This window comes from Spea bombifrons, chromosome 1, assembly GCF_027358695.1.
Source record: "Spea bombifrons isolate aSpeBom1 chromosome 1, aSpeBom1.2.pri, whole genome shotgun sequence".
Classification (NCBI taxonomy): domain Eukaryota; kingdom Metazoa; phylum Chordata; class Amphibia; order Anura; family Pelobatidae; genus Spea; species Spea bombifrons.
The window spans coordinates 82,118,191-82,145,981 of record NC_071087.1 but is presented as its reverse complement, the minus strand read 5'-3'; the positions used below and the strand labels follow the sequence as shown (position 1 = coordinate 82,145,981).

Sequence of the window (27,791 nt, the reverse complement as noted above, 5' to 3'; positions counted from 1 at the left end):
CATGCCTTAACATAGTTTCAGAATAGGGGGAAATGGGAAAAAATAGCAGTTTTCTGTAGTCTTTGGCCTCACATTTTGCTAAAATATACATGGATCGTTTGGTTTTTAGATCCAGATACCTAACTGAGAACAGAACACTCTGGCAGTTCTAAAATAACAATCAGACGTCAGTTCTTGCCTGACAAGCATTTTGAAAGGTCCTGTCCAATTTTAACATTGTGAATTCTCCCTTAAAACAAATTTTCACAGCTATTTATAGGAGGGGAAAACACAACAACATTTACATATACTTCTTTTCCTGGATTACACCTTTAACGTTTGTGTGTGTGTCTTGGAATAAAAGGTGAAGTATTTCAGATGTTGATGCTACTAGATCTTCTTCTCAGTGTAGGTCATGGCTTCTGTCCTCGTGGTCAAGTCATGCTGCTTAGTTGCGAGCAGCTATTATTACAGACAGAGCTACTCCTCCTATTGCTACAGCTGTCGCTCCAAAAAGCCACTTCCAAGGTATAGACTGCAAAGAAAAAAACAAAACAAACAAATAAAAATCCTAAACGAATATCATAAATACTGATACAGCTGCCCTATGAGTGGGAAAGGGGCTATGCCATAGTAAGTTCTACCACTGCTGGCTTCTCCTTTAGAAGGGGCAGATTAGAGGGGAACAGATGATCTAGGGGAAAGGGCATCGAGAACTTTGCTTCCCCTGGATCTACAACAGTCATCCCTTGGATAGTAATGCAAGAGGAAACAATGACCTAAAAAAGGTGCTAAAGTGGGGTTTTTGGATATTTTCACTGCTGGTGTAAGCAGCTTCAAATATTTCCTAGTACTAGGCTTGTGCAAGGAAATGATTTTTGCAAAAGAAAAGAAAGCTTTCCAATCAGTTATGCCATTCTACAGAGAGAGGGCATTATTTTTTTTTTTTTTTTTTTTTTTTAAAAAGGTACCAGGTCACCACATTTTGTAGGACTAGGTACGCTATTGATACCCATTGAGATGTGCAGAATGTATCAGGGAACTTTTCTTGATGCCCTTTACCAGACACCCTTGTTAGGCTTTCCCTAAAAGTAGCTGCAGTGTCAACATGGGGTGGCCCATCTAAAAACCAGTACTTAATCAAGATTTAATGGATAAATAAAGAAAAGTACAACAGTTAATTGGATTTTTAAGTTACATATATCTGGAAAAAAGAATTAAAAAAAACAGATTACCTTTACCGCACAGTTTAAACAGATGAGGTAGTTAACCGGCATTACATAAGTAATATACTCACTTGATAATAACGACATAGCAATGAGTCAGATCAGTTTGACTCTTTTCCTTTGGGATAACTACGTAATACATGAAGTCTGTACATAGTTACCTGGCTTGCTCATCTTCCTGCAGTGAACAATAGCTGCTGCTGAATGCTGCCACCTGCTGGGAGAAGCTTGTACTGCCCACACGATTCTCAAGGCGAGGCCAGACAGGTACAGTGAAGGAGAAAATTATTTAGCCCCCTGCTGATTTTGTACATTTGCCCACTGACAAAGACATGATCAGTCTATAATTTTTTTATTTGAGCAGCCAGAGACAGAACAACAACAAAACAATCCGGAATAACGCATCTCAAATATGTTATAAATTGATTTGCATTTTACTTAGTGAAATAAGTTGCAAAACATGACTTAGTACTTGGTGGCAAAACCCTTGTTGGCAATCACAGAGGTCAGATGTTATTGTAGTTAGCCACAAGGCTTGCACACATCTCAGGAGGGATTTGTCCCACTCCTCTTTGCAGATCATTAAGGTTTCGAGGCTGACTTTTGGCAACTCATTGAACCTTCATCTCCCTTCAAAGATTTTCTATGAGATTAAGGTCTCGAGACTAGCTAGGCCACTCCAGGACCTTAATGTGCTTCTTCTCGAGCCACTCCATTGTTGCCTTGGCTGTGTGTTTTGGGTCATTGTCACATGCTGGAATACCCATCCACGACCCATTTTCAATGCCCTGGCTAAGGGAAGGAGGTTCTCACCCAAGATATGATGGTACATGGCCCCATCCATCGTCCCTTTGCAGGGAGGTTGTCCTGTCCCCTTAGCAGAAAAACACCCACCAAAGCATGATGTTTCCACCTCCGTGTTTGACATGGGGATGGGTTTCATAGGCATCATTCCTCCTCCTCCAAACACAGTGAGTTGAGTTGATACCAAATAGCTCGATTTTGGTCTCATCTGACCACAACACCTTCACCCAGTTCTCCTCTGAATCATTCAGGTGTTCATTGGCAAACTTCAGACGGGCCTGTACATGTGCTTTCTTTAGCAGGGGGACCTTGTGGGCGCTGCAAGATTTCAGTCTTTTCAGTGTGTTACCAATTGTGTTCTTGGTTACCAAATGGTCCCAGATGCTTTGAGATCATTGACAAGATCCTCCTGTGTAGTTCTGGGCTGATTTCTCACCGTTCTCATGATAATTGAAACTCCACGAGGTGAGATCTTGCATGGAGCCCCAGACAGAGGGAGATTGGCAGTTATTTTGTGTTTCTTCCATTTGCAGATAATGGCACCAAGTGTGGTCACCTTCTCACCAAGTTGCTTGGCGATGGTTTTGTAGACCTTTCCAGCCTTGTGTAGGGCTACAATCGTGTCCCTGACATCCTTGGAATCTGATTGATTGATTGCTTCTGTGGACAGGTGTATTTTATACAGTTAACAAGCTGAGATTAGGAGCACTCCCTTTAAGAGAGTGCTCCTAATCTCAGTTTGCTACCTGTATAAAGAATACCTGGGAGCCAGACATCTTGCTGATTGATACGGGATCAAATACTTATTTCACCGAGTAAAATGCAAATCAATTTATAACTAATTTGAAATGTGTTATTCTGGATTTTTTGTTGTTGTTCTGTCTCTCACCGTTGAAATAACAAATATAAAATTATAGATTGATCATGTCTTTGTCAGTAGGCAAACGTACAAAATCAGCAGGGGATCAACCAATTTTTCCTTCACTGTAGGTAAATGGTTTATCAGTCTGTTTTCTGATACGAGTATGCATTATTTGAGACCTATATTGTGTATAGGGATCAGCCATCTCAAATTCCTTTTTCTTAGGACCTTGATGATTATTCTTCCCCATTACAATATATATATATACACACTATTCTTCCTATTGTTAAGTTTTTTTATTCATTGGTTCTAGTGGGGTGAGGAGAAAGCTGGAGTAGCCTTCTTGGGGAATATATGTCTGTTCATTCTGTTAAGTGAAGAACTGTGTAAGCGATTAAGGTTACTGTAGAAGCCCCTATGCAAGTGATATACAGCTTGCACACCAATTTTTGAGCCTGCTTCTACCATCCTGTCAGAACCTATTGTGTGATCCAAAAGTCTGATTGCATGAACTGTGATGCAAACGGCACGTCACCCCACACAGTCAAAGGGCCGGTTCTGGTGTACAGCTATTAACAAAGACCTTGTACTTTGCATGGTAGTCTGAGGTAGAAGTTGAGACAAAAAAAAAGTCTTGGCACCTATAACTCTCTCGTATAAAACCGGATCATATTTTGTACACATGCTTGCACAGCACAGTGTGTAAAAAAAAATGTCACATTAGATCTATTCTTACTGTTGTGTTATAGAATTCACTTTAAGAAAGAAAACATTATTACTAATAACATATACATATAATATACATTACATATACAATCACAAATTAACCATACCTCTTATCACTACTAAAAAAGGGTGTTTTACCGAAGTCAAATACCATATTTCCCCATGTAAAAGATACAGTGGTTGTAGATCCCCCCCCCCGCTTACCACTGTGTTGCTCAGCAGCGTCTCTTGTTCAATCGAGGAGACACAGGAACCCATTAGAGTCACGTGAATGTACATCACATGACTCCGCTCAGTTCCTGCTCCCCTGGGCAGGACAAGAGAAGTTCACTCAGAGTTTGTGCAACGCAGAGGGAAACAAAGTCTGCGAGTGGCACCGGAAGATCTGCAGTTCAGGTAAGGGTGGGGGAGGGTGTATGAGTCTGCGTTAATGGGGGAATGAATGAATATGTGTGTGTGATAGCATGGATGTGTAAGTAGGGGGGGGGGCAGGACACAGGGAGGCTGAAAGTGATGTGCATGTGTTGGCTGCTTGTGCATGATAGGAGTGTGATTGCTATATTAAATATACATGATTGCTAACAGCAATAACACTCCTATCATGCCCAGACATACCCAGATCCCAGCACAGCTAACATCACACTCATCCTGGTACCTGGGCATGATAGAAGTTTAATTTTCGGGCCCCAAAATTAAGGTGCGTCTTATACATGGGGAAATACGGTAGTACTTCAAATGTCATCAAATGTGTTTTACACACCCCATTCCATGGAATTCTATAGAATGGAGTGGAGACTCTAATGTAAATCATGGTATCCCCATGTCAACAATACAGAGGTCTCTTATCTGGTGTGACAATGTCTATTTTTCTGTTATGTATCATCCTTTGTAAAACTAGGTACGATTAGGAAGAAACAAATAAGATATATCATAAGCCTTGCATTGACCTAGCTATTTTTCTTATACGTTGACAAGGCAGTCAAATACAGGAGACACTCTATCTACTTTATTACCCAAGAAGTTTTTGGTGTGGCCTTGGTTGGAGAGCTCATGTTTCCCAGCATCTTCTTGTACATGGCCGTCTCCACGTTTCTCTGGTCTGTGTGCTTTTTAACTAGCTTCGAAAGCTCACCATGGATTGTCTGCAACCAAAATAAATACCTGTGTTAAAAAGTAATATTTATACAATGGGCCAGGCCCTAATTTATCACAAATGCCAGGATGACTCCTTGAAGTTTTGAGACAGGACAAGCGACTTCTCTGCTACGACCAGCAGTACTTGCTGGTTAATTTTTTTTTTTATTTCCAATGGGCTACAAATACTTAAGTACTTTCAGACTCTCCATCCAACTGAACGAGTTACCATGCTCTGCTGCAAGAGTGGATAACATTTTGGGCACTTCATCTGTGGAACTAAAGTCCACAAGAGCTTGAAACACTGCAATTATTTATTTACTTGCCTACAAGTCCAGCGTGGGTATTAAGTTACCTTGTTAGCAGGCTCCAACTTCAAGGCCTTCCTTAGGATTGCAATAGCCTCACTGTATTCCCCTTGGTGTGTCAGTACCTGCAGCCACAGAAATGTTAATAATGCACATCAAAATCATAAATGCAGAAGCAGGGGGTTATAAAGAGAGAAAGACTATAAGGTAACTGCATGACTACAGCTATTTTTTGGTTACTTGGGATGGGATGGGATAGATAATGTGGGAAGAGGGAGCACCATGGTTGAGATTGGTTTAACAGTATGGAGTGTTTATTGTTGGGGAGGGTGCAGGTGTAGTGCAAGGGCATTAAAATGTCAGGTCTAGTTGACAAAAAAAATAACGGGAAAGGTTCTACAGTACAACAGAGTAAGAGCATTGGACACTGTTGATTTCACAGTGAAAAGATTGAAATGCCTCAATATAGAAACTTGGAATTATGGGTGAATAAGGGTCGTGAGCATAACAGAGCTTAAAGGAATCAGGAATGAAAAAAAATAACTGGAAATAACTGGAAACAAAAAATGAACACAATGGTAAGTAATGTATTTTATAGTGACACAGGAGAGTGTAGACAACAGAAAGCAGCTTACTCGATGCAAGGAAATGTTGAAGGGCCTTATCACCTTTCAATTGGTTTTCAATTTCTTTCCCTACATCTATGTTAGATTTAGCATTGTAGACACAATCTTTTTCTAGATCACTCACTTTCCCCTTCCTGAACAAGGCCTTGATGTTCTCTGGCTGGTGTTCCAGGACCATATTGCATGACTTTAAGGCAGCTTCATAGTGGTCCAGCTTCAGCTGAGAAGCAGCCAGGTTGTTCAGACACTTTATCTTGACATCCAGTAACTCAGCCTCCTCCTCTGGGCTGAACTCAACTAGGGTATAGAGATATATAAACATCAACAGAATGGGAATATGAAATAGTTCTCTCTCTAGCGACATTCCCAAGCAAGTCTGGTAGCACACAGCAGTTTATTTATGCTCTCTCCACTAGCACCAAAACTGGTTAGGTGACAAGATCGCTTTGAATGTATCACTTGCATGCTGTTCTCCAAACACACTCCCATAGTACCGATCACCCTCACTTACAGAGAATCGACGAAAGCAGATTGAGGTAATGAAATAGGGTATAGCTGGGTTACAAGAGCTGCCAAATGTACAGCACAATAATAGCACATGTATGATTAGATACATTGCATTATCTGTAAATTATCCCTTGCAGCTGGGTTCAATATTGAGCCCTGAAGGGCCCTATATATCCACTTAACACAGAAACAGGCTAAGCCTCATATGTCAGCGACTGAGAGGAGCTTAGCCGACTATTATTAGCGATTCCTTTAATAACAGATCCGCAAGAGAAAGATCCGTCTCATGTTCTTACCAGTGATAGCATAACATTTACCAGTGTGCAACCAATCTTTTAGCCGACATACAGGTTATTTTTTTATGTTTACCAATACATCTTGTTTTAAAATTTACAAAGAAAATAGGAAGGAGGAGAGTGTGTATGTGTCTATAATACACAAACACACCCATATATATATATATATATATATATATATATATTATATATTATATATATATATATATATACACACACGCTATATGACCAAAAGTATGTGAACACTTGCTAGTTATTGAATTTAGATGTTTCAGCAATACTCATTGCTAGGTGGGGTATAAAATAAAAGCACATAGGAATGCCATATCCATAGACAAACAAAAATCGTATCACCACCGGACTCTGAAGCAGTTCAAAACGTGTTCTCTAGAGCGATATAACACGGTTCATCATCTGGAAGGCTGATGGATGAATTTGGTTTGGTGGATGCCAGGAGAACACTCCCTACCGGAGTGCATAGCACCTACTGCAAAGTTTGGTGAAGGAGGGATAATGGCCTGGGTATGTTTTCTGCATTTGGGCTAGGTCATTCATTCCATGTTAATGCTACAGCATACAAAGACATTTTAGATAAATGCATGCTTCCAACGTTGTGGCACCAGTTTTGGGGAGGCCCTTTCCCGTTTTGGGAGGACACAGGTCAATAAAGACACAGTTTGATGAGCTTCGTGTGGAGGAGCTTGTGTGACCTGCACAGAGCCCTGACCTCAACCCCATTGAACATCTTTGGATGAATTGAAATGTTGATTGGGAGCCAGGCTTTTTAGTCCAACATCAGTGCCTGACCTAACAAATGGTCTTTTGGTTTAATGGGCATAAACTCCCACAGAAACACTACAAAATCTTGTGGACCTTCCCGAAAGAGTGGAGGCTGTTATAGCCTCAAAAAGAGGGAGTGAGGGGACAACGCCATATTAATGCCCATGGTTTTGTAATCAGATGTCCATCAGGCTCATATTAGGTGTGAAGGTCAGGTGTCCAAATACATTTGGTCATATAGCGTATCTATATACAAACATCACAATGAACAAACCTTTGGAGCTGGAATTTACAATCTTCAGTGCTATGTCGTATGAATTTATAGCAAAGACGTAATCAGCTTTCTGATAATAAAAATTCCCACGCTCTCGTTTCCTGTTGGCCAATTCCAATTTTTCCTGTCCTGTGAGCAGTTCCAAGTCTGGCCCATCTTGGGCATTCAGGAGAGTTACTTCAAGAATCAAGTTGGAGTTCGGTGGGATGTCTGGACTCCTGGGTAATTATTCAAACAAACAATGAATGATAGTTCCTTAAAACAGATAATATTGCACACAGCCCTTGTACCTAATAATACATTTTATGCAACAATGTAAATTATAAAAAAGTAAACACAGAAACCCATCTTTCTCTTATTATATTATTTTTAGTTAATTTTCCATTTTGAAGTTAAATATATTTATAATTTAGGCTCCAATGCCATCACCAAAGAAGCAAATAATGCACAAAATTGCCCCAATTTCCCATGATCAATCAGAGAAGGTTGTATAGGAATCCGACTTTCAGCCCAAGCAGGGAGTTGTTTTAGAGGATCATGGGCATCCAGCGCTACAGGTGGTTTACGAAAAATATTTTAGGATAAGGAATCAATTTTAACTGTAATATATTAAGACTGCAGTGCCTACGTACAGTATAACACAGATAATCTGTTTAATAAACAGTTAGGGGCCAGGGCTATTTTACACTATGGGAAAACCATATTCTTATAGGCAATACATTTTTTTTTATATATATAAATATCATTTAAAAATGTGGGAAAAAATTATTAAGTTGTACAGGCAAATAAATTATACATAGTTCGTACTAGGGCTGCAACAACTAATCGATAAAATCGATAATAATCGATAATGAAATTCGTTGCCAACGAATTTCATTATCGATTAGTTGAATCGATTATTATCGATTATAAAATGAGGGTTTTTTCAGAGCAAACGCTCAGAAAATACCCCTCATTATATAATCAGTTTGAGTGACTCACAGCAGCAGCTCCTACTTACCAGTCCCTCCCTGTAATCACTGTGACAACTGGCCCCGCCCCCTTCCTTCTCCCAGAAGGCCAGAACCACATGGCTGTGACACTCCTCTAACTGTAAGTATAAAATTAATATTTGGGCTACTGAAAGTTAGGGGAGGTGGGGGTTAATTTAGGGGCAGTTATGGTTAATTTGGTGTTTAGGGTTAATTTAGGGGCAGTTATGGTTAATGGGGTGTTTAGGGTTAATTTAGGGGCAGCTACGGTTAATGGGGTGTTTAGGGTTAATTTAGGAGCAGCTGTGGTTAATGGGGTGTTTGGGGTTAATTTGAGGCAGTTGTGGTTAATGGGGTGTTTAGGGTTAATTTAGTGGCTGTTGTGGTTGACAGAGTCTTAAGGGTTAATTTAGGGGATGCTGTGGTTAATGGGGTGTTTAGGGTTAATTTAGGGGCAGTTATGGTTAATGGGGTGTTTAGGGTTAATTTAGAGTAGTTGTTTTGATGGGGTATTTAGAGTTAATTTAGGGGTAGTTATGGTTAGTGGGGTGTTTAGGGTTAATTTAATGATGAGGACTGAGGGTTAATTTAATAAAGTTAACTTAAGGTGCAGTTAGAGATAAAGGGGGGCAGACTAAAGGGAATCTAAATCCTGGGGGCAGTGAAGATTAACCCAGTACTTATTTATAAAAGTATGGCGTCAGTGTGCTGTGAACGGGTCTGTGACTCTATGAGGGGACTATGAGATATCTGGGGGGTATAAGGCATATCTGGGGAGGACGGAGTGACATATCTGGGGGTATAAGGCATATACATTATATAAGGCATATGTGGGGAGGGCAGTGTGGCATGTCTGGGGAGGATGGAGTGGTGTATCAGGGGGTATAAGGCATATCTGGGGCCACAGTGGCATATCTGGGGGTAGAGTGGAGTGGCAAATGTGGGGAGGGCCGCGTGGCATGTCTGGGAGGCAGCCTGGCATGTCTGGGGAGGATGGAGTGGTGTATCAGGGGGTATAAGGCGTATCAGGCACAGTGGCATATGTGGGGGTGGAGTGGTATATGTGGGAGGCAGCATGGAGTGGCATATGTGGGAGGCAGCGTGGAGTGGCATATGTGGGAGGCTGCGTGGCGTGGTATATGTGGGAGGCAGCGTGGAGTGGTATATGTGGGAGGCAGCGTGGAGTGGTATATGTGGGAGGCAGCGTGGAGTGGTATACGTGGGAGGCAGCGTGGAGTGGTATATGTGGGAGGCAGCGTGGAGTGGCATATGTGGGAGGCAGCGTGGAGTGGTATATGTGGAGTGGTATATGTGGGAGGCAGCGTGGAGTGGTATATGTGGGAGGCAGCGTGGAGTGGTATATGTGGGAGGCAGCGTGGAGTGGTATATGTGGGAGGCAGCGTGGAGTGGTATATGTGGGAGGCAGCGTGGAATGGTATATGTGGGAGGCAGCGTGGAATGGTATATGTGGAGTGGTATATGTGGGAGGCAGCGTAGAGTGGTATATGTGGGAGGCAGCCTGGAGTGGTATATGTGGGAGGCAGCGTGGAGTGGTATATGTGGGAGGCAGCGTGGAGTGGTATATGTGGGAGGCAGCGTGGAGTGGTATATGTGGGAGGCAGCGTGGAGTGGTATATGTGGGAGGCAGCGTGGAGTGGTATATGTGGGAGGCAGCGTGGAGTGGCATATGTGGGAGGCAGCGTGGAGTGGTATATGTGGGAGGCAGTGTGGAGTGGCATATGTGGGAGGCAGCGTGGAGTGGTATATGTGGGAGGCAGCGTGGAGTGGCATATGTGGGAGGCAGCGTGGAGTGGTATATGTGGGAGGCAGCGTGGAGTGGCATATGTGGGAGGCAGCGTGGAGTGGTATATGTGGGAGGCAGCGTGGAGTGGTATATGTGGGAGGCAGCGTGGAGTGGTATATGTGGGAGGCAGCGTGGAGTGGCATATGTGGGAGGCAGCGTGGAGTGGTATATGTGGGAGGCAGCGTGGAGTGGCATATGTGGGAGGCAGCGTGGAGTGGCATATGTGGGAGGCAGCGTGGAGTGGCATATGTGGGAGGCAGCGTGGCATGTCTGGGAGGTAGCGTGGAGTGGTATATGTGGGAGGCAGCGTGGCATGTCTGGGCTCAAATGTGCATAAATGGGGGGGCTGGTTGGGAAATAAAGACAATAAATGCATCAGTTTTTTTTTTTATTATGCTGTTTGTATTTAACATCATTTCTTTATTAAATTATTTTAAATAAATGAAAAATTTACATTCATTTTTTTTATCCGATTAATCGATTAATCGACAAAATAATCGGCCAACTAATCGATTATGAAAATAATCGTTAGTTGCAGCCCTAGTTCGTACAAATGGAAAAAAAACAAAAAAAAACAAATATATTCATAAATGATTTGGAAACCACCCTATATGTTTATATTATTTTGATTTATTTATTTATTATTATTATTAATAATGTTAATACACACTAACACCCCCCAGAGAAGCTGGTGCTTCAATTTACTATTACCAGGCTTATGTCAAAGAGCGAAAACATATACATTACAGTAACACTAAACACAGTTGGCTATTAGGGTCCATGAAAAAAATAGTTTGAGGATAAAGGATCCGCTAAGATCTCCACCAACCTGCCTTCCATCCCATAGCAGTATTTGGCATCTGATTCAACGAGAGCCGTTTCTCCTAACTCCATGAGCTGCACGCACAAATCCAGAGCCTGTGTACACGGACAGAGGTAAGATGGTGATATTTCATTTATCAATAACAGGAAAACACGTTGAGACATGAGACTAATAGCAAACAAATAACACATAATAAAGATTCTCTTGTGTAAGGACAGATAGGCTCGAATCAGACACTGCATTAAAAGAACCAACAGCTAGAAACGTGCCTGACATGGCAAGGTAATACAGCATAAAAAAAAATAGGATTTTACACGGGTGGCGTTTTTCTTTTATTCTAGTTTAATGCTAGTTTGTTAAGATTTGTTTATCTTTTTGTTATACTAGGAATTAACTTATCCATGTGTGCCACTTTATAAAGTCATTTGGGGTAACTTCACGTTAGTAGATTATTCAGCGGAGGGTCAATACTCCTATAACACCACTAGAGGGTGACAACACACTAGCAATAGTTTTGAAACATGCTCACTATAGGCCGTGGATGTGCCACTGTACATGCTGTACATTTATAAGAAAGACCACAGAATTTGCTGCGTTCAATTCATTCAGGGTCTCTGACTTTGAAGTATGTCAGCAAATTATATTTATATATATATATAAGCATTCATCTTTAAGCAATGATACAAGTATGCATGCTAATGTAAGATACAACAATCTAAGTCAGACTTTTGGACCACTCTGTAGTGTTTGATGCAGTCGACCAACCCCTCCTTCTACAAAATCTGTGACATAACGCTCTTGACTCAAATCCTACCTCTCCGGCCGTAGATTTGTGTTGGTGAGGGAGGTATCCTTAGCTGGAACTTGTTCCTCTCCCCTACTTTTAGTTGTTGGTTTCAGTCCTTGGCCCTCTACTCTCCTCCATCTACACCTCTTCCCTTGAGGAACTCATATCTTCCTTTGGCTTTCAATACCACCTACATACAGCTGACACACAATTCTACTTTCCTCTCCTGACCTTTCACCCTCTATTCTAACTCACCTTACCAACTGTCTTTCTGGAATTGCATCACGGATGGCGTCCCATTGCAAGAAGCCTAACATTTCCAAGACTGAGCTTATGGTTACCCCACCATCCAGCCTTACACCAATCCATCAAGTTTATTTATCAAGGATTCTCACCTGGATGACATCACCATCCCCAAGGGTAAAAGTTAGGGAATCTTGATCTTCCACAACATCACCACCTTGCAGAGTGGTCTTCAAATGTAAAATCACATCCTGCCCTTTCTGTGGTCTACTTCCAGGTCCATTTCCAGGAACCAAAACCTTCTTCTTCAGGAGTCCATTACCTGTAGACAACATTTCATGGAGTTCCATTAACAAATGCTTAAGTTGGAAAAGCAATCAACAGGTTCCAAAATGAAGACATACTAGATCGGTTTCATATTCAAAGGATGGTCTGCTACTGTGGGCAAAGAATGAGCTTTAGCCACAAGGTCAGAGCTTCTTTGTCAGCTATTCGGGCCCCAATGGTAAGTAAATGTTCAAACTGGCACCAACCAAAGAAGAGATATATTCACAAGTAGGACCCTTTGGCGTAAGAAAAATCAGGATGTCTACCCTGAGGTGACTGTGTGTAATATATGAATAGATATAAGAAACTTCCTTTGGTTATTTCTACTACAGATACAAAGAAACTTTACATATCATGGCTCACTCTCTGGAACACCACCAAGCAGTGCTTACAAGGAGAGCAATACAGACAGGAAATGTGTAAATAACTAACCATGACACACCAACATGTGTCTATATAAAAACAAACTTCTGGAAAAATGCTCTTCAATTTTTTTTGTAAATTCTCAACATTGGTCTCTTTCCCAATTTTTGATAAGCAATAATTTAGATAACTGCGAATGTCAGCCTCTTTTACAGAGAGCCTGAGAGACCAGGTACATGAAATGCTTCCTCGCTCGAGACCATGATTATCACATGCTGGAGAACCCACTGCTTTGAATGGTTTGACACTGCACACCTGTGTCGATATTATTCCCAAGATGGATACATATTACACAGTGGGAAGAAGGGCTGAAAAGAATGACAACTATTTAAACTAAAAAAAGATTGTGGACATATTAAAATATATAATATCACACATTAACCCATGAGAGTAGAACAGTAGAGCAAGTTTCTGAAATTAGAAAGTAAAGCAAGTTTCCAAAATTTCTGCCTTACCAAGATAAAAATTCACTCCCTTCTCTCATTAGCATGATATATATTACTTGCCAAAGTCATTATTTGCGTATCTGCTTAACTGTATTACTAATCACAAGGCAATATGTTACCTTTTGCACTGCATTATACAGTGGCAAAAAAAAGCAAGTGAGCCATTTGGAATTACCAGCAATTATGTATACATTTCTCTTAAAATACAATATCATCTTCTAAGCTACAACAATGAACAAACACTCTGTTAACTAATAACACACAAATTATTGTATTGTTCTTGTCCACATTGAATACATCATACAAACATTCATAGTTTGGGTTGGAAAAGGTATGTGAACCTCTAGGCTAATCACTTTAACAAAAGCTAATTGGAGTCAGGAGTAAGCAAACCTGGAGTCCAATCAATGAAGCAGGATTGGAAGTGTGTTTTAGAGCCAACACTCAAACACTTTGAGTTTGTTATTCAAAAGAAGCATTTGCTGCAGTGAATCATGTCTCATAAAAAAAGAAAATCTCAGAAAACATACAATCTATAATTGTTGATTTGCATAAAGCTACAAATGGTTACAGAATAATCTCAAAATAGTTTACATGCTCATCAGTCCACAGTTAAGACAATTTAGTACTGTTGCTACTCTCCTTAGAAGCAAGCGCCCAGCCTAGATGATTCCAAGAGCAGAATGGAGTAACAGCTAAAGCCTTGAAGGAATCATCAGGACCACACACACAAAACATTTAACTGACATGGAGTCCATGGCAGGACACTACAGAGGAAGCTGCTGCTCTCAACCAAAACCAAAACATTGCTGCACGCCTAAAGTTTGCCAAAGAGTACCTTGACACTTCACAAATGTTTTTTTAGACTGATGAAACGAAGGTTGAATTGTTTGGGAAGAACACACAGTACTATATATGGTGTAAAAAGGGCACTGTGTACCCACATGAAAGCATCATCTCAACAGTAAAGTATGGTGGAGGGGACCATCATAATTTGGGGCTACTTTGCTGCCTCGGGGCCTGGACCAGGCTTTCTAGTAACATGGCTGAGCTTAAGAAGTTCTGTAAGAAAGAAATGTGTACAGATCTGATCCACAGCTACTGGAAGCATTTTTTTGAGGATATTGCTGCCAAAGGAGGTTCAACCAGTTATTAAATCCAATGGTTCACTTACTTTTTCCACCAGCACTGTGAGTTTTCAATAAATTCATGAAAGATCATCATTGTCTGTGTGTTATTAGCTACAGCACATTGTGTTTGTCTATACTTGTATACTTGATGTAGATTGCATTTTATATACAATTAATGCAGTAAACAAGAAAATGAAGTGTGTTAAATGATTATAGAGCATCTCTGATTACAGATGAAATCAATTGCCATACCCTGGTTTATATACTTCTACAAAAAAACAAAAAAAAAGACACACAGAAGGTAGCCATTCACTTTGTTTTTCTATATAGAGACTGCAAAATTGTCAATTGGACTTGTCACATTTCCTGCATGATTTACAGTCTCTCTTGTAGTGAAGGAGTTAATGGACTGGAAATGACATATAAACAGCGCGGCTGCACATTTTCCAATCCGTTACATTTATATTATAAACTTTGGACGGAGCCCGGATGATAGATGTGCACACACACACACATATCGTAATGGGAATTTCCTCCCCACTGTTTAATGAATGAGGTTGTCGTTTGTGCTGGGCCTTTCAGCACTAGAAGTCTTTAATATCCACATTCAACGTCTCCTGGCACACAAAGGTAGAGCTGCTAATGAGGTCCCAGCTCAGGGATCCTCAAACTCCCTTCTTGTTATTCCACCTGCGCTTAATAAGGAGATTTAAAACCATCCGGGCAGCTCGTTCCACCTGTCCTTAAACATGCATCATTTCTCCATATCCTGCTGTCTTGCCAAGGCAAATGCCGTCTGTCCTCGCTGGCTCACTGGCCTAGCCTGACATCCCGTAACTCACCTCCTGTCACACTCACTGCCTGTAATGGCTTCCTCTGGGCCTCCTATATTTCACTTGGGTGACAGCTAATATATCCCCAGCGTTAGAGCCATGCAATGAAAGCCATGGCAGGCTGGCTATTAATGGATTTTTGAATGGAAATAATCATTGGCTCGCACTCCCCCCAGGCTCTCTGGCTCCCTTCACCTGCAGTCTAGGGCAAGCTCAATCTCTCGCTTGCATATTGCTTACCTGCATTAATTATGGAAAATTTTGGAGTTGAGTGAAGTGAGGACGATTATGCAGGGGGGGGGAATACAATACAAATAATCAAAAACAGTGGTTCGTGCGCTCAGTGAATTCCCCAAAATAGGAAAAATTACAAATATATGCTGAAGTAATGTGTTGTATATATTTACCCCAACATAATGCTCAGACTCCAATAATGTGAATAACAAGGAAAAATATAACAAATACATGGTGCAAAAATGTACGGTTGTATCAGAAATGGGTGCCTTTTATATGATGCCCATAGGATAATCTCCCCCAATTATGGTTCTCAAGCAGATGTGAAAGGTAACAATAATGGTATAAGTAAACATAAATGTAGCACATTTATTACACCCATGTAGTAGAATCCAAACAATGAATCCATATAATCAAATAAACAGCTTATTAAATGCCCACAACGCATTTCACCCTATCATGGCTTCCTCCTGTCAGGAAAAGGAAAACATAAGGTTTGTTTTGGGCAAAAAAGGTAAACTTTTCTAGACAGTTATTTAAAATAAAGATCTGTGTAAGAGATGTGGATCTACGAGGACTCTGTACCCCCTACATCTCTAGGTGGATGGGTGGTGTAAAGAAGAAAGGCCTTTGGGAGTCCATAGAGTTGGGAGTACCAACTCTAACTATATTAGAACCAAGTGAATACAGTCTTGCATGACATACCATGTCAAAAGGAGGGACCGCTTATTAGAGATCACAAGGGGTGATCTAGGTTTTCTGCCTCTAGCGATCACACTCCCCTTCGGTTGAGCCTTCAGGTATAGTGACTGGAAGGACTTTTCTGCAGTGAACATGCTAGATGTAAACTCAACTCAAAGTCAATAGACAGGCTAAAGGTCTGGTGCAGGCTGCAAATATGTTGTGTTTGGTCAGGGGAAGACTAGAGTGTCAGTACACAAAAAAGGACCAACTAGTGGCTTAACCCTTTTGCCACCATCTTATAGGGGGAGGTGTACTGAAAAATACATATGTTTAAGGGTTATCTAGGCATCTTGCCTACATAAGAGGAAATATGACTTGTTCTTAGTCCACATTCTGCAATCAGTGTTATTTGGTGACATGAATACAAAATTACATGTCAGCTATCACATGCATAACAGTGCATATGATGGCTGCTATGTCCCGTTAAAGGTGCTGTTCTACCTAGACATCTTTCCCAATTTTCCTAAATACGTAAGTTATTTTGTACTTCTATCATATACTCATTAAACACATTCTTTTGAAATAATGCACCAATTTTTTGTTGTTTCTGTGTTCATGAAATATCAAATAGCATACGTTCGAACTGAAATACTACCTAGAAACGTCAGAGACAAGCTGCTAACTTTAGGCTGTTAGCCATTCTTTCTGATTTTTTGGTAATGAATCTCTGTTCACTATGTAACAGTTAGTACTTTACCTGTCAAAAAAGGATCATAGGATGGATATTTAAAGTTATATTATTTAATATAGCTTATTTTCTCCTTACTATAAGTCAAATTATAATGATCTAGAACATGCTGTAGACGCTTCTACAGAAACATCAATGACAATATTTTTTTCCAAAATCATGTTTCGACTCGATGTTTACATAAAAACAGACCTTCATACTGAAGGACATCAACATCACAACACATTACTCAAATGCTGATTGTAATTGATATATAACAGGATCATTTACTTCAGCGTTCCGGATTCCCAAAAGCTGTGTTACAGCTACTTACCTAGAACATCAAGCCACTCCTCTGAGTTTTTATCCAATGTAGTCTTTTGATCTTCATTGGAGACTTTCTCTGTAGAGCTGGCCATCTTCTTCTCTACATCCTCCAAAAGGGGAAGGTCACTTAAATCGTCATCTTCCTCCACAGCACTGTCTATGATCTCAAAGTCTTCAGTGCTGTCAAGAAGAGATAAATTGCTCTTTGCTTTGGCTTCATCTTCTTCAGACACAGGCTGGTCCTGAAGAACATCAGATCCATCCTGAGACTCAGGTGTTTCGTCTACATTTGAGATCGATCCATCTGAAGTGGCCATCCTCACGTTGAAGAGGTGAAAAGGGAAATGAACTGTAAAAGAGAGAATACCGGTAAACAGATAAGTATTGACTACACAAATACTCCATCTTACCTTCTTACAACATAAATTTTGGTTAATAAAATATAAAGGTCTCCAGTTATTTTGTATGGCCTAAATATGGCATATTTTTCGTTCCACAAGGCCCTTAGCACAAAATGTATATGCCATATCACAGGAGCAGGGACAGGTGTTGAGAGGCTACAACAGAGATTGAATGATTAGAAAAGGAAGAAATATGTTGAAGCAGGAAGAGATATTAAGGAGACAGGATGCAAAAGGAAATCTGGGAAATGTGGCCACAAAAACAACGGCTTTCAAACACAAAAGGGACTATTACAACCCCAGATTAAGAGATGACAAACATACCAGTGAGCTAGAACCTACCAAACATCTTATTTTAAAGAAGACACGACATCTGCAAGACAATGCCTTGTTAATTGCGGTACTAGGAAAATATCTTGTTGGAACAACCATCCATTCAATGTATCTGTCAGGATTGCGCATACCAACAATGGTTTTATAATATGTACGAGTACATTTTTGAACATTGATGTCCTGATGCTTATTTAATATCAGTCCGTTTTTGCTAATGCATCTACACTCTTTTCTTTTTATGGGTCAGAGGGTATGATAAGAGAGTTACAATAGTCGAGACAGGTGATAATGAGGGCATGAACAAAAGCCTTGGCTGGATCTTGTGTTAGGAATGGGCGAACATGAGCAATATTCTTAAGATAGAGACAGCAGTTTGTTTTTTTTTAACAGGCTGGATGTGAGGGGCGATTGAAAGGTCGGAGTAAAGAGGCGTCACCAAGGCAGTGTTCCTGTGGGGATGGGGTGATGGGGTGATGGTTGACATTGAAGGAAACAGTTGAAGGTATGTTAGGACAGGAGGAAGGATATGAAGTTTGGTTTAGTGAGACTGAGTTTTAGGAATCATGGAGACATCCAGTTAGCAACAGAGGCGATTCAGATTCAGAGGATAGGTGAATCTAAGTGTCATCGGGATATATGTGAAACTGAAAGCAAAAGGTTGAAATTAGTTGGCCAATTTAGGTAGTGTCAAGTGAGAACACAAGAGGTCCTAGAACTGAACCTCTGAGAGGGGAAGGGGAGAGGACATGTTACTGGAAAGGGAGAATCTTAAGGCGCGATCAGAAAGGTAGGATGCAAACCAGACGAGAGCAGTGTCACAGAGACCAAGATTGTGAAGAGTTTGAAGAAGAAAATGGTAGTCCACAGAGTCAAAAGCAGCAGAAACATCTAGTGAGGTTAGTAAACAGTGTATTGGGCCTTGGATCTAGCTATGGGTAAATCATTAACTTTAGTAAGGGTCAGGTAAAGAGTTGGAATCGAGAAACTTAGTTGGTTGTATACAAGTCATTCAAGAAGCTTGGAGATAAGAGGAAGCAGAGAGATGGGACGGTAGTTGAACAGATTGTTGGGGACCAGGGAGAGTTTTGGTAGCATGCTTAAATAGGACAGAATCCAGTAGAGAGGGAGAGATTGAAGATGTGAGTTACTGTAGGGACAAAAGTGGATGACAGAGACTAGAGGAAAGAAGAACACAAATCTTATTTTCAGTGACAAGAGAACTGGTATAATGTAGAAGAGGAAGCAGAGTGTGTATGGGGGAGAGCAGAGCCAGGAGCTTAGGGCAGGAGGGGGATTGTGCAGATATTTCACATCTGATTGTTTCAATTTTATCATTACCACTTTTCATCTAAGTGCCAATTTTCTTATTACTATCTCAAGCGATGACTAGAATATTAGATTATTGCCATTTCTTGTTAAGTATTTTCTAATTTGTTGTTGACAATAGATTTCTGCCCTTTTCTTATTAACTAGAATGATTAGCTGAAGACCAACTAGCCCAAAGGGGCATAAGGTAGCTTTGGGCACCCTCCTTTCTTACACAGATCTTGTGACACCATGTTATACTTCTTGTCTGGAGCATCATCTGCTGGAAAAGCAGCCTTTGGGCAATATTGACCATGGCGACAGATATAAAAGCTATCACCGGCTCTTCATTAAGACATTTTTGGTTTTGTTAAGTGTCCCATTAAAGGGTTAATACGCCTTTTCTTCTAGCCACTTGGGCTTGGTGGGGTATACTAAGCCTGTTTAGTGCAGTATGTGGTGGGGAGTGGGATCTGGGGAAAAGCAAGCGCAACTCTGGGAATATACAACTAGCACTAATAAGGATTCATTTCTGGTTTAAATCCATTCACATATTCTCATGGATATTGGGTTACAATTGCTGAGCTGGAGATTTAGAGCATTGTGTGGGTAGAACGGGGACATTTTTATTTAATTAAGGAACCCTGCCATATTATTTTTCTTTTTAGAAAGAGAATTTTAATAAATAGTAACAACTTAATAAGTTACAATTACCAGGATTTAATGTTGGTTTCGTATGTGTTGTACACATACATAACGCCTCATCTATTTTATTTTTTTTACGTGCATTGTTCCAGATTACCCTTTGTCCCATGTGTTGAAACTATTGAAAAAAATCTTTACATTTATTAAATATGCCCTAAGCTCAGCAATGGATTTAAACTGTCTGGAAAAAAATATAAAATACGTTAAATAACTTAATTTAGTAAGGAGTGATTAACCACTTCACCACCATGGCTATGTTGTACTGCAAAGACCAGTGTCTTACTATGTATTTGTTCAACCATAACTTACTGTACCCACCCATAACATATATATATTTAGGACACGTAGAGCTATAATTTTCCTACTATATGTAATCTATAATTTATTCTTAAGCAATTATATATATATATATATAAAACCCATAATGCATACTAAATAATACACACAAAAAATACAAAAGAAATCTGAAAGAACAAAAAAGCACAACTCACATTTTCGCACATAATATATTTCAATAAAAAAGCAGCTTAGAAATTTTCTGGAATGTGACCACAGAACAAAAGATTGTTGAATAAAACGGTGCTGTCAATGCATGAAGAGTGGTGTATTTCAAGTCTAAATAATAGTTGTATTTTTCCAACAAAAGAACATGACAAAATTCACCATCAGATTCCAAGTCACGATCCTGCGCAAAAGTTTAGTTTTGTTAAACTGTTTTTTTGCTTCTTAACAATTATATAATCACACAGCATAAACAACAAACATGTCTACAAAAGGTTTGCATTTCCAAGTAACTGATTATTCATATATTTACACACACTGAAAGTCTTAAAAGTCAACAGCATTATTCTTTCATACATTTCATTGCACATAACACACCAAATCTTTAATTTATACAAATAGACAACACATCAAAAAAGGTGGTGGAATTATCTGTGAACTGAGAATAACCTAGAATACACTAATAAGCACTGGGTTATAGCCCGGGCAAGGTGGTTCCTATAACGGGGTAAAAAGTCCCTAAAACCAAATACAGTTTGCGCCTGCTTTCTTAGTGTATTAAGCAAGCAATTCTAAATATGAAGTAGGCACCAATAGCAACCAACAGAATGTTCTCGTGATTGCTCAACTTTCATCATTTTGTACCAAAGTCCCTAATATTTGGCATAATATATTTTAGATGAATTTCATCCTCCTCATCCCTGTAGAGCCATTGCTTGCTATTTGACTGATATTGGTCTAAAACCGTGACAATCTAGCAATTATGCCTTCAGGGCCACAGAATGTAGCCGAGCACCTATGCGCTCCACGGCCAACTGTATTTACAGGTAGGGGCATCAGTTTGTAGAGTGCTCTGCAGTCTCTGATCCCTCCAGATAAAAAGAACCCCGCGCTGCGTATGCGCTTAACCCTTTGTGCAATAAGGAATGTGCAACATATTGCTTTGGCACCAAGATAACAACAGTCCAACATTTTAGTTAAATGTCAGAGTGCTCTGGTAGAAAAACTTCTAGAATAATTATACAATTTGTTTTGTAAATGAGGAGGAGAAGAAACCTTCAGTGTTATTTGGCGCTGCAAAACACACAAGGGGATCTTTGCATTATACGCGTCCGTTAGGCAGGAACAGTCGCCTTCTTAAGTTTTAGGTGTACTATTTTTTAGATTGTGCATCTATTTTGCGCACAACGAGCTTCACATGCTTATGAAATTGATCAAGTGAACGTTTTGCCAGCAGAAATGTATCATCCGGGTAAACAGGATAACAACGTGGGACTGGACAGAACAAACATCCAGGGGCCACATTTATTTTGTCCTGAAATCAGGACTTAGCTGCCATGATGCCAGACAATTAGAGCGTACAGAATAACAAAGTATTGCACTCAACAAACTGAACGGTTGGTTCAGGTAAACAGGGTGGATGACAGGATCTGTTTCAGGGAAATTCTGGATTTACGCATATTTTCTATCAAATGCATACACTGACAGCTTTGTTGTAAAAAGATAACCCACGCCAGGAGTTCCATCTTTCTCTGCTCTGTCGCCAAATTAAATATTAACCTCAAGACTCATCAAAAAGCAAACAGGTAGGTGGCCTCAGGCTCTGTTACAGGTCGAAACCCAGGTAGATGCCAGTTTCCAACTGTTTACTAAGACATCTAGATCTAGATTCAGCTAATTCCATTAAAGTGATAAAGAGCAATTTACAGATCCCAAACTGCTTGGGAGAAAAACACATATATACACATACAACAAAACATCACACACACACACACACACACTCTGCAGTCCATGTATGACTATACATACAGGGAAGAGGCAGGACATTATTGTAACAGCCCTCAAAGTGCAGATCTGTCAATCATACACATTTCGATACACTGAGGTATAAATGTCCTTCATGTTATGTAATTCCCAGTGATCGCTTATCACTTCCCTGCAAACGGTGGAGCTATTGATGCTTCCTTAAAACCCCCTTTCCTGGGGCATCACGCATCCTCACTTGCCCCCTGTTAGATTACCTGTGAGGCTCTTTGATCCCCCAGACCAGGCTCCCCAGTCACCTGCTACCCACAGCAGCTCCCACCTGGGCTGTGCACCACTTCCGGGAACACAATGAAACCTGCTTTCTGATTGGTGGCTTAACCCCGCCTTCTAATTGGTCCACCCTGCCACAAGCCTGTCTCTCCATAATGCGCAGTAAACAGGCTAACGCTACAGTAATTATTAACAGAGGAAAGGCACGTACATAGCACAGTGATCAGTTACAATACCAACTGTACTTAATGCAAGGAAACAATGAAAATAACCTTTCCTTATTATACACTATAGCTCCTTAATGTATGCTATTCATAGATACCTGAACTGAGATGACATTACAGGTTTCATCAGTCTGGGGTTTTATAGTTACCCCCAATACAATCTGCTAAAGAATTCTATATATTTTAAGTTTAAACTCCCTCACTGTATTAACCGCTACCACTTCTGATGGGTGACTGTTCCATTTATCTACCACTCTCTTGTTACTTATAACAACCATTTGGTTGCCTCTGTTAGCGTGACACTACAATAACAGTAGTAGAATTTGTGTGGTGGATCATTAACCCTGTAAGTGCTGGGGGGGTCAGGACACATTTGCCCTGTCGGAGGATTTGCAAATTTCCATAGTTTTTCTGTAGCTTTAGGCAGATGACCACCTTATAATCAGGTTACATTTTAACCCAAGGAGTGCTATATGTTTTTTCCTATATGTTATATTTCAGGACTTGTTACTCTCACCTAATAGCAAAAGTAAAATAAACTGAATTAGCACCCCCCTTAGCGAGTTTATCCAATAGACGAAATCAAAAATACCAACACCTTCTGGGACTCGTAGCAAAACACTGGTTTTCATTTAAATAATAAAAAAAACACATTTATTAATATAATTGTGTCTGCCTATGCTTTGTTGTTTTTTTGAGGGGGGGCGTCTTTGATGTCACAGTTAGTAGAGATCAGACTTCCAGCTGATCTCACAAAAGATTATCTGGCGGCATTCCGGAAAGTCTCCATTTTTAGTGTACCTTGTGTTGTCATGGTAGCAAGCGACCACGAGCTCCATTCTGTTACCCTGTTTGACAAAAAAAATCTGTTGACGATGGCTGCAAAAGTGCCAGTTTGCAATACTGTTTCTGCATGTGATAATATGTCATAAGGGAACGTTAGCGACCGCTGTATGGACCCTTCTGAATCCCACTATAGATTTGTCATACATAGTTATTATTACTATTTATTGTTTTATATAGCGCCATCAAATTCCGTAGCGCCAATTATGTACAATGTACATAGTGGCACTCCACATATTAAAGGGTTAAAATGTGAAGATCCACAGGGTCTGCTAATTTAGACATTTCCGTGGTATGCTAGCCGTTTGAAACGTTTATACTAAACTGTGACCTCCACCAGCATGTACTCGCTTGCTAACACAGGGCTGGATCTGTATGCATTTAATGTATTTAATCCAACTCATAAAACAGACATATCTTATTGCCTAGGTAATGTTTATGGAAGGAATTATAACATAGAAAAGACGTCTGATCATTTGAACTCTAATATCTGCTGAAAATATATTCCATTTGTCGTTCATGTTTGAGGACAAACCTACTTAATGTACATGCCTATCTTTCATCTCACCTCCATTATGCCAGATATATGTCTGGCAAGTTACAATGTTTTAGCTTTAATCGCTGTTTATTTTAGAAATGTATATACTTATGTCATGTTCTAACTATTTCTCAATGTAGTGCTATAAACACCTGAGTAACACCCATCATTGATGGCCGTGGTTTAGTTCGTACTTTTCCAGCCCTGTTGTTTTTTGCAGGTAATTCCCTGAACTACCTCTCCAGATGATTTTAATAAAGAGCTTTGCTGTTGATGACACGGGTCCAAGCTCTGGCCTAAAGGGGATTTGTTAATAGAAGTATAGAGGAGCCTAATAAGGAATGATATACTCAAACCCATCAAACACAGAGACATTTACTATGACAAACATCATACTTCATTGAAACATCTTCAATACAATATGCACTTTATTTTGTATTGTTGCTGCTGGTTCTCTCTGGAGTAATCTGGGGAGCTTGGATTCTTTGTGAAATTCTCCAAACACACATTTAGTGGCAACCTAGTCTCTATCATGCAGCCAATGCAGTAAAGATTTAGATATAAGCTTTGCTAAGGTAATGGATTTGTGGGAATTACTCCCCATGAGCACTCCCCACTAGAAAGGGGCAACATTCCTGCCAATATTTCAGGTGCCCAAATGTGTGACACCTTTGTTGTGGCAGGGCCATGGTTGGAAGTTGGCAAGTTGTGGTGAGAGGTGAATGGGAGGGTGGAAACTGGCATCTACCTGGGTTTCGACCTGTAACAGTGCTGGACCATTCACCTTCCTTATCACTCTGTGACACGCTAAGGCAAAATACCAGGATATTAAGCCATATCCTGGTGTACCGTTTCAGTGTGTCTCACAGAGGCTATATGGAAGCTATCACTGAGATCTGACACTGGTTATGACAACATTTCTCAGCCCTGACTACCATACAGTGAAGTAAAGACATGAGGAGAAGCAGACGAAGAAAGAAGACCAAGAACAAGAGGCAAGAGAAGAACTGAAGCTGCAGGAAAGGAGACAGGGACATGCAAGCAGTTGATTGAGAAAGTAGGAAGGCATTGAGAGAGAGAGAGAGAGAGCGTGAGTTAGAATGTGAGAGAGTTAGAGTAGGAGAGACCATAAGTAAGAGAGTGAATCAGAGTGTGGGCATTTTTACATTTTAAAGTGTAGGGGGCAGGGGGTGCCAAATATAGGATCTACCCCAGGTGCCAAAAATTTTAGGTATGCCCCTGGGTTTGCCCCACTATTATTAACTCTTTAACATACATAGCTAAATTAATTAGTATTATTATGGATCATGCCACCAATTTAACTATGCAGTAAAGAGAGGCAACTCAACCTTTCTCCCAGAAGAAGCTCTCTAGTGCAGGCCTTTCATAACCATAGACAGCGCAGTCACTTGCAGTGTCAGTTGCCTCTCAGCTACCCTGTGTAAATGATCTTTGAAATGTAACTGTTTACTTCACAATTAAGACATGTCTGATGTATTTCTGATTGCATGAACCAGGCCCAGGCTTGCCATCTGGCACACTGGGCAACTACCCGGATGCATGCTACACAAGCAGGAATAAGCGTTAAGTCAGGCAGGTGTCCGCACAGCTATTCTATACACAAACCTGTTAAAGTTGGACCTATGCAGGATGGGGTGTAAAATAAGGCCTGGCACTTTAAGGTCAATGACCAGCAGATCAAAGACATGCAAGCCACCTGCTGAATAAATGCCTACATATAGAAATGTAGTATGCAGCTGTGCATGTAACCACGTTCTGTATTATCAGATCAGCCACCTGACTGGCCTTCATAGCGGGTAAGAGGCTAGGTCATTGGGCACCAGTCTGCTAAGCATTTGCCATATGGCCAGTGTGGGCCTGGGTGTATATAGGTATTTATTGTAATATGCTTCAAAAGGGAACAGTCCAGGTAGACAAGCAGTTCACAGTTTGGTCCCTTTGTTCCCTAGTAATTCGTAAATCTTTAATAAATGAACCCTTCAAGCTGCAGGCTTTAATGTTTAATCCAACAGCATGTCTCTGGGTAAAATTTAGACTTTTGGCTGTGCCAAACCGTTTTATTCTGCACGAAATATTTCTTCCATTATGTAATGCCTCCAGAGGACCCTTATCCTGAATCCAGAGAGAAGGTTCATTTTAAAGAGGGAGCCTGGATTTTACTGATTTAACACAGTGCTCTTTTTTAAAGGATTATGTTTTAGCATTCTTTACCCTTTCACAGTATTTCCAAACATTTAACTGCTGTCATTTTCAGCTGTATTATACTTAAATGTACTACAGGGGACATTTTTACCTGTACTCCATGTCTATATTAAAAGCTAACATATAAACACCTCCACTTAATATTTCTGGCCCCTATATTAACTTATTGAAGCCATCCTTTGCCCTTAGAAATGAGCTGGATAAGTAGATGTCCACAGAAAATTCAAGATATTGTCCAGGTACCCCAGGCCACACATGTTGGATACAGAGCCATAACTAGGGCTGTTGGTGACTGGGGCACCTGGAGCCAGGGATGTGCAAAAAGGGTACTGCTTGGGGCAAAGGTGGCGGTCACAAGGTGTTTAGGGCAACTGTGGCACATGTTGCTTGGTGAAGCTGGAGGGCCCCAGGGCAATATTTGCACCAGGGCCCTGTGGTTTCTAGTTATACCCCAGAAGACTATGTGTGCATGGTGTTAGAGTGTGTGGGTGTTTGCATGTTTGTTTTGGCTACAGGGGGCGCTGAATAAATACTGCATCCAAGATGCCACTAGCCCCTGGCTCACCTCAACCTGGAACAAAAATGTATGTTACACCATTTATACAGTTTATAAAGTATGGCTTTCTCCATATAATATTTGAAAAGGCTAAAGTTAGAAAACCCTTATTTTGTGCTTGTGTTAATAAAAGGGGTGGCTGTGGATATAGTAATGTTACTATTGGCCATGCCGTTCTGTTTTCCACAATTGTGGACAACATATTGTTTGGGACAATCAACTGACATTGCACTTTAATATTGTTTCTCTCTGTAGCAAAAACTCACTGTATGCACATTTTGGGTCACAGATAGATTTTCTTACACAAGAGATATTGCAGGTTGTGCCCCTGTAATAAAACTGGTGTCCATAGTGAGTAAAAAGGAAACATTTTGTGACATATACAAGTTTATTCACTTAAATGGGGTATGTTGTTCACATTTACAAACTTCACGATGCATTTTGAGCAGCCAGGGCCGGCCCTAACATTTTCATCTTTTTTCTAATGCACTACGAGAGCCATGTTTCTGGCACTCTTCCTTCCTATGTATAGAACCTAACAGTAGCACCTCTAACCAACTCAACACCCTAGAGAGACGCCAAGTTTGTGTGAGCCGTAAACTGCAACAAGAGTTGAACTGTATAATTCACTGTTAAAATGTGACATTTCTCCTACATTTCCATCTCAGTTTGATTATGTATTAATAAGCGCTAACACAACTCTTATTGGAGTTGAGAAGCTGAAACAGTAACTTCCTTGCTGTAGGGAATAAAAACTATTTTTCGGATAAGAATTATGTCGCAGGCTATACACCGATGAGCCAAAACATTATGACCGCCTGCCTAATATTGTGAACGTCCAAAC

General features: G+C 40.4%; 1 protein-coding gene across 1 annotated transcript; it reads right to left on the bottom strand.

The window, feature by feature from the left end:
* On the bottom strand, nt 1-22,628 carry FKBP8 (FKBP prolyl isomerase 8). Its single transcript, XM_053465716.1, has 9 exons — nt 22,548-22,628; nt 17,289-17,630; nt 12,303-12,472; nt 11,127-11,215; nt 7,523-7,740; nt 5,790-5,962; nt 5,087-5,164; nt 4,611-4,739; nt 1-514 (listed from the first exon to the last, which is right to left on the bottom strand). The coding sequence occupies exons 2-9, from the start codon at nt 17,596-17,598 to the stop codon at nt 428-430; spliced, it is 1,254 nt and encodes a 417-aa protein (XP_053321691.1). The 5' UTR covers nt 17,599-17,630; nt 22,548-22,628; the 3' UTR covers nt 1-427.
* Nucleotides 22,629-27,791: the final 5,163 nt, after the last annotated feature.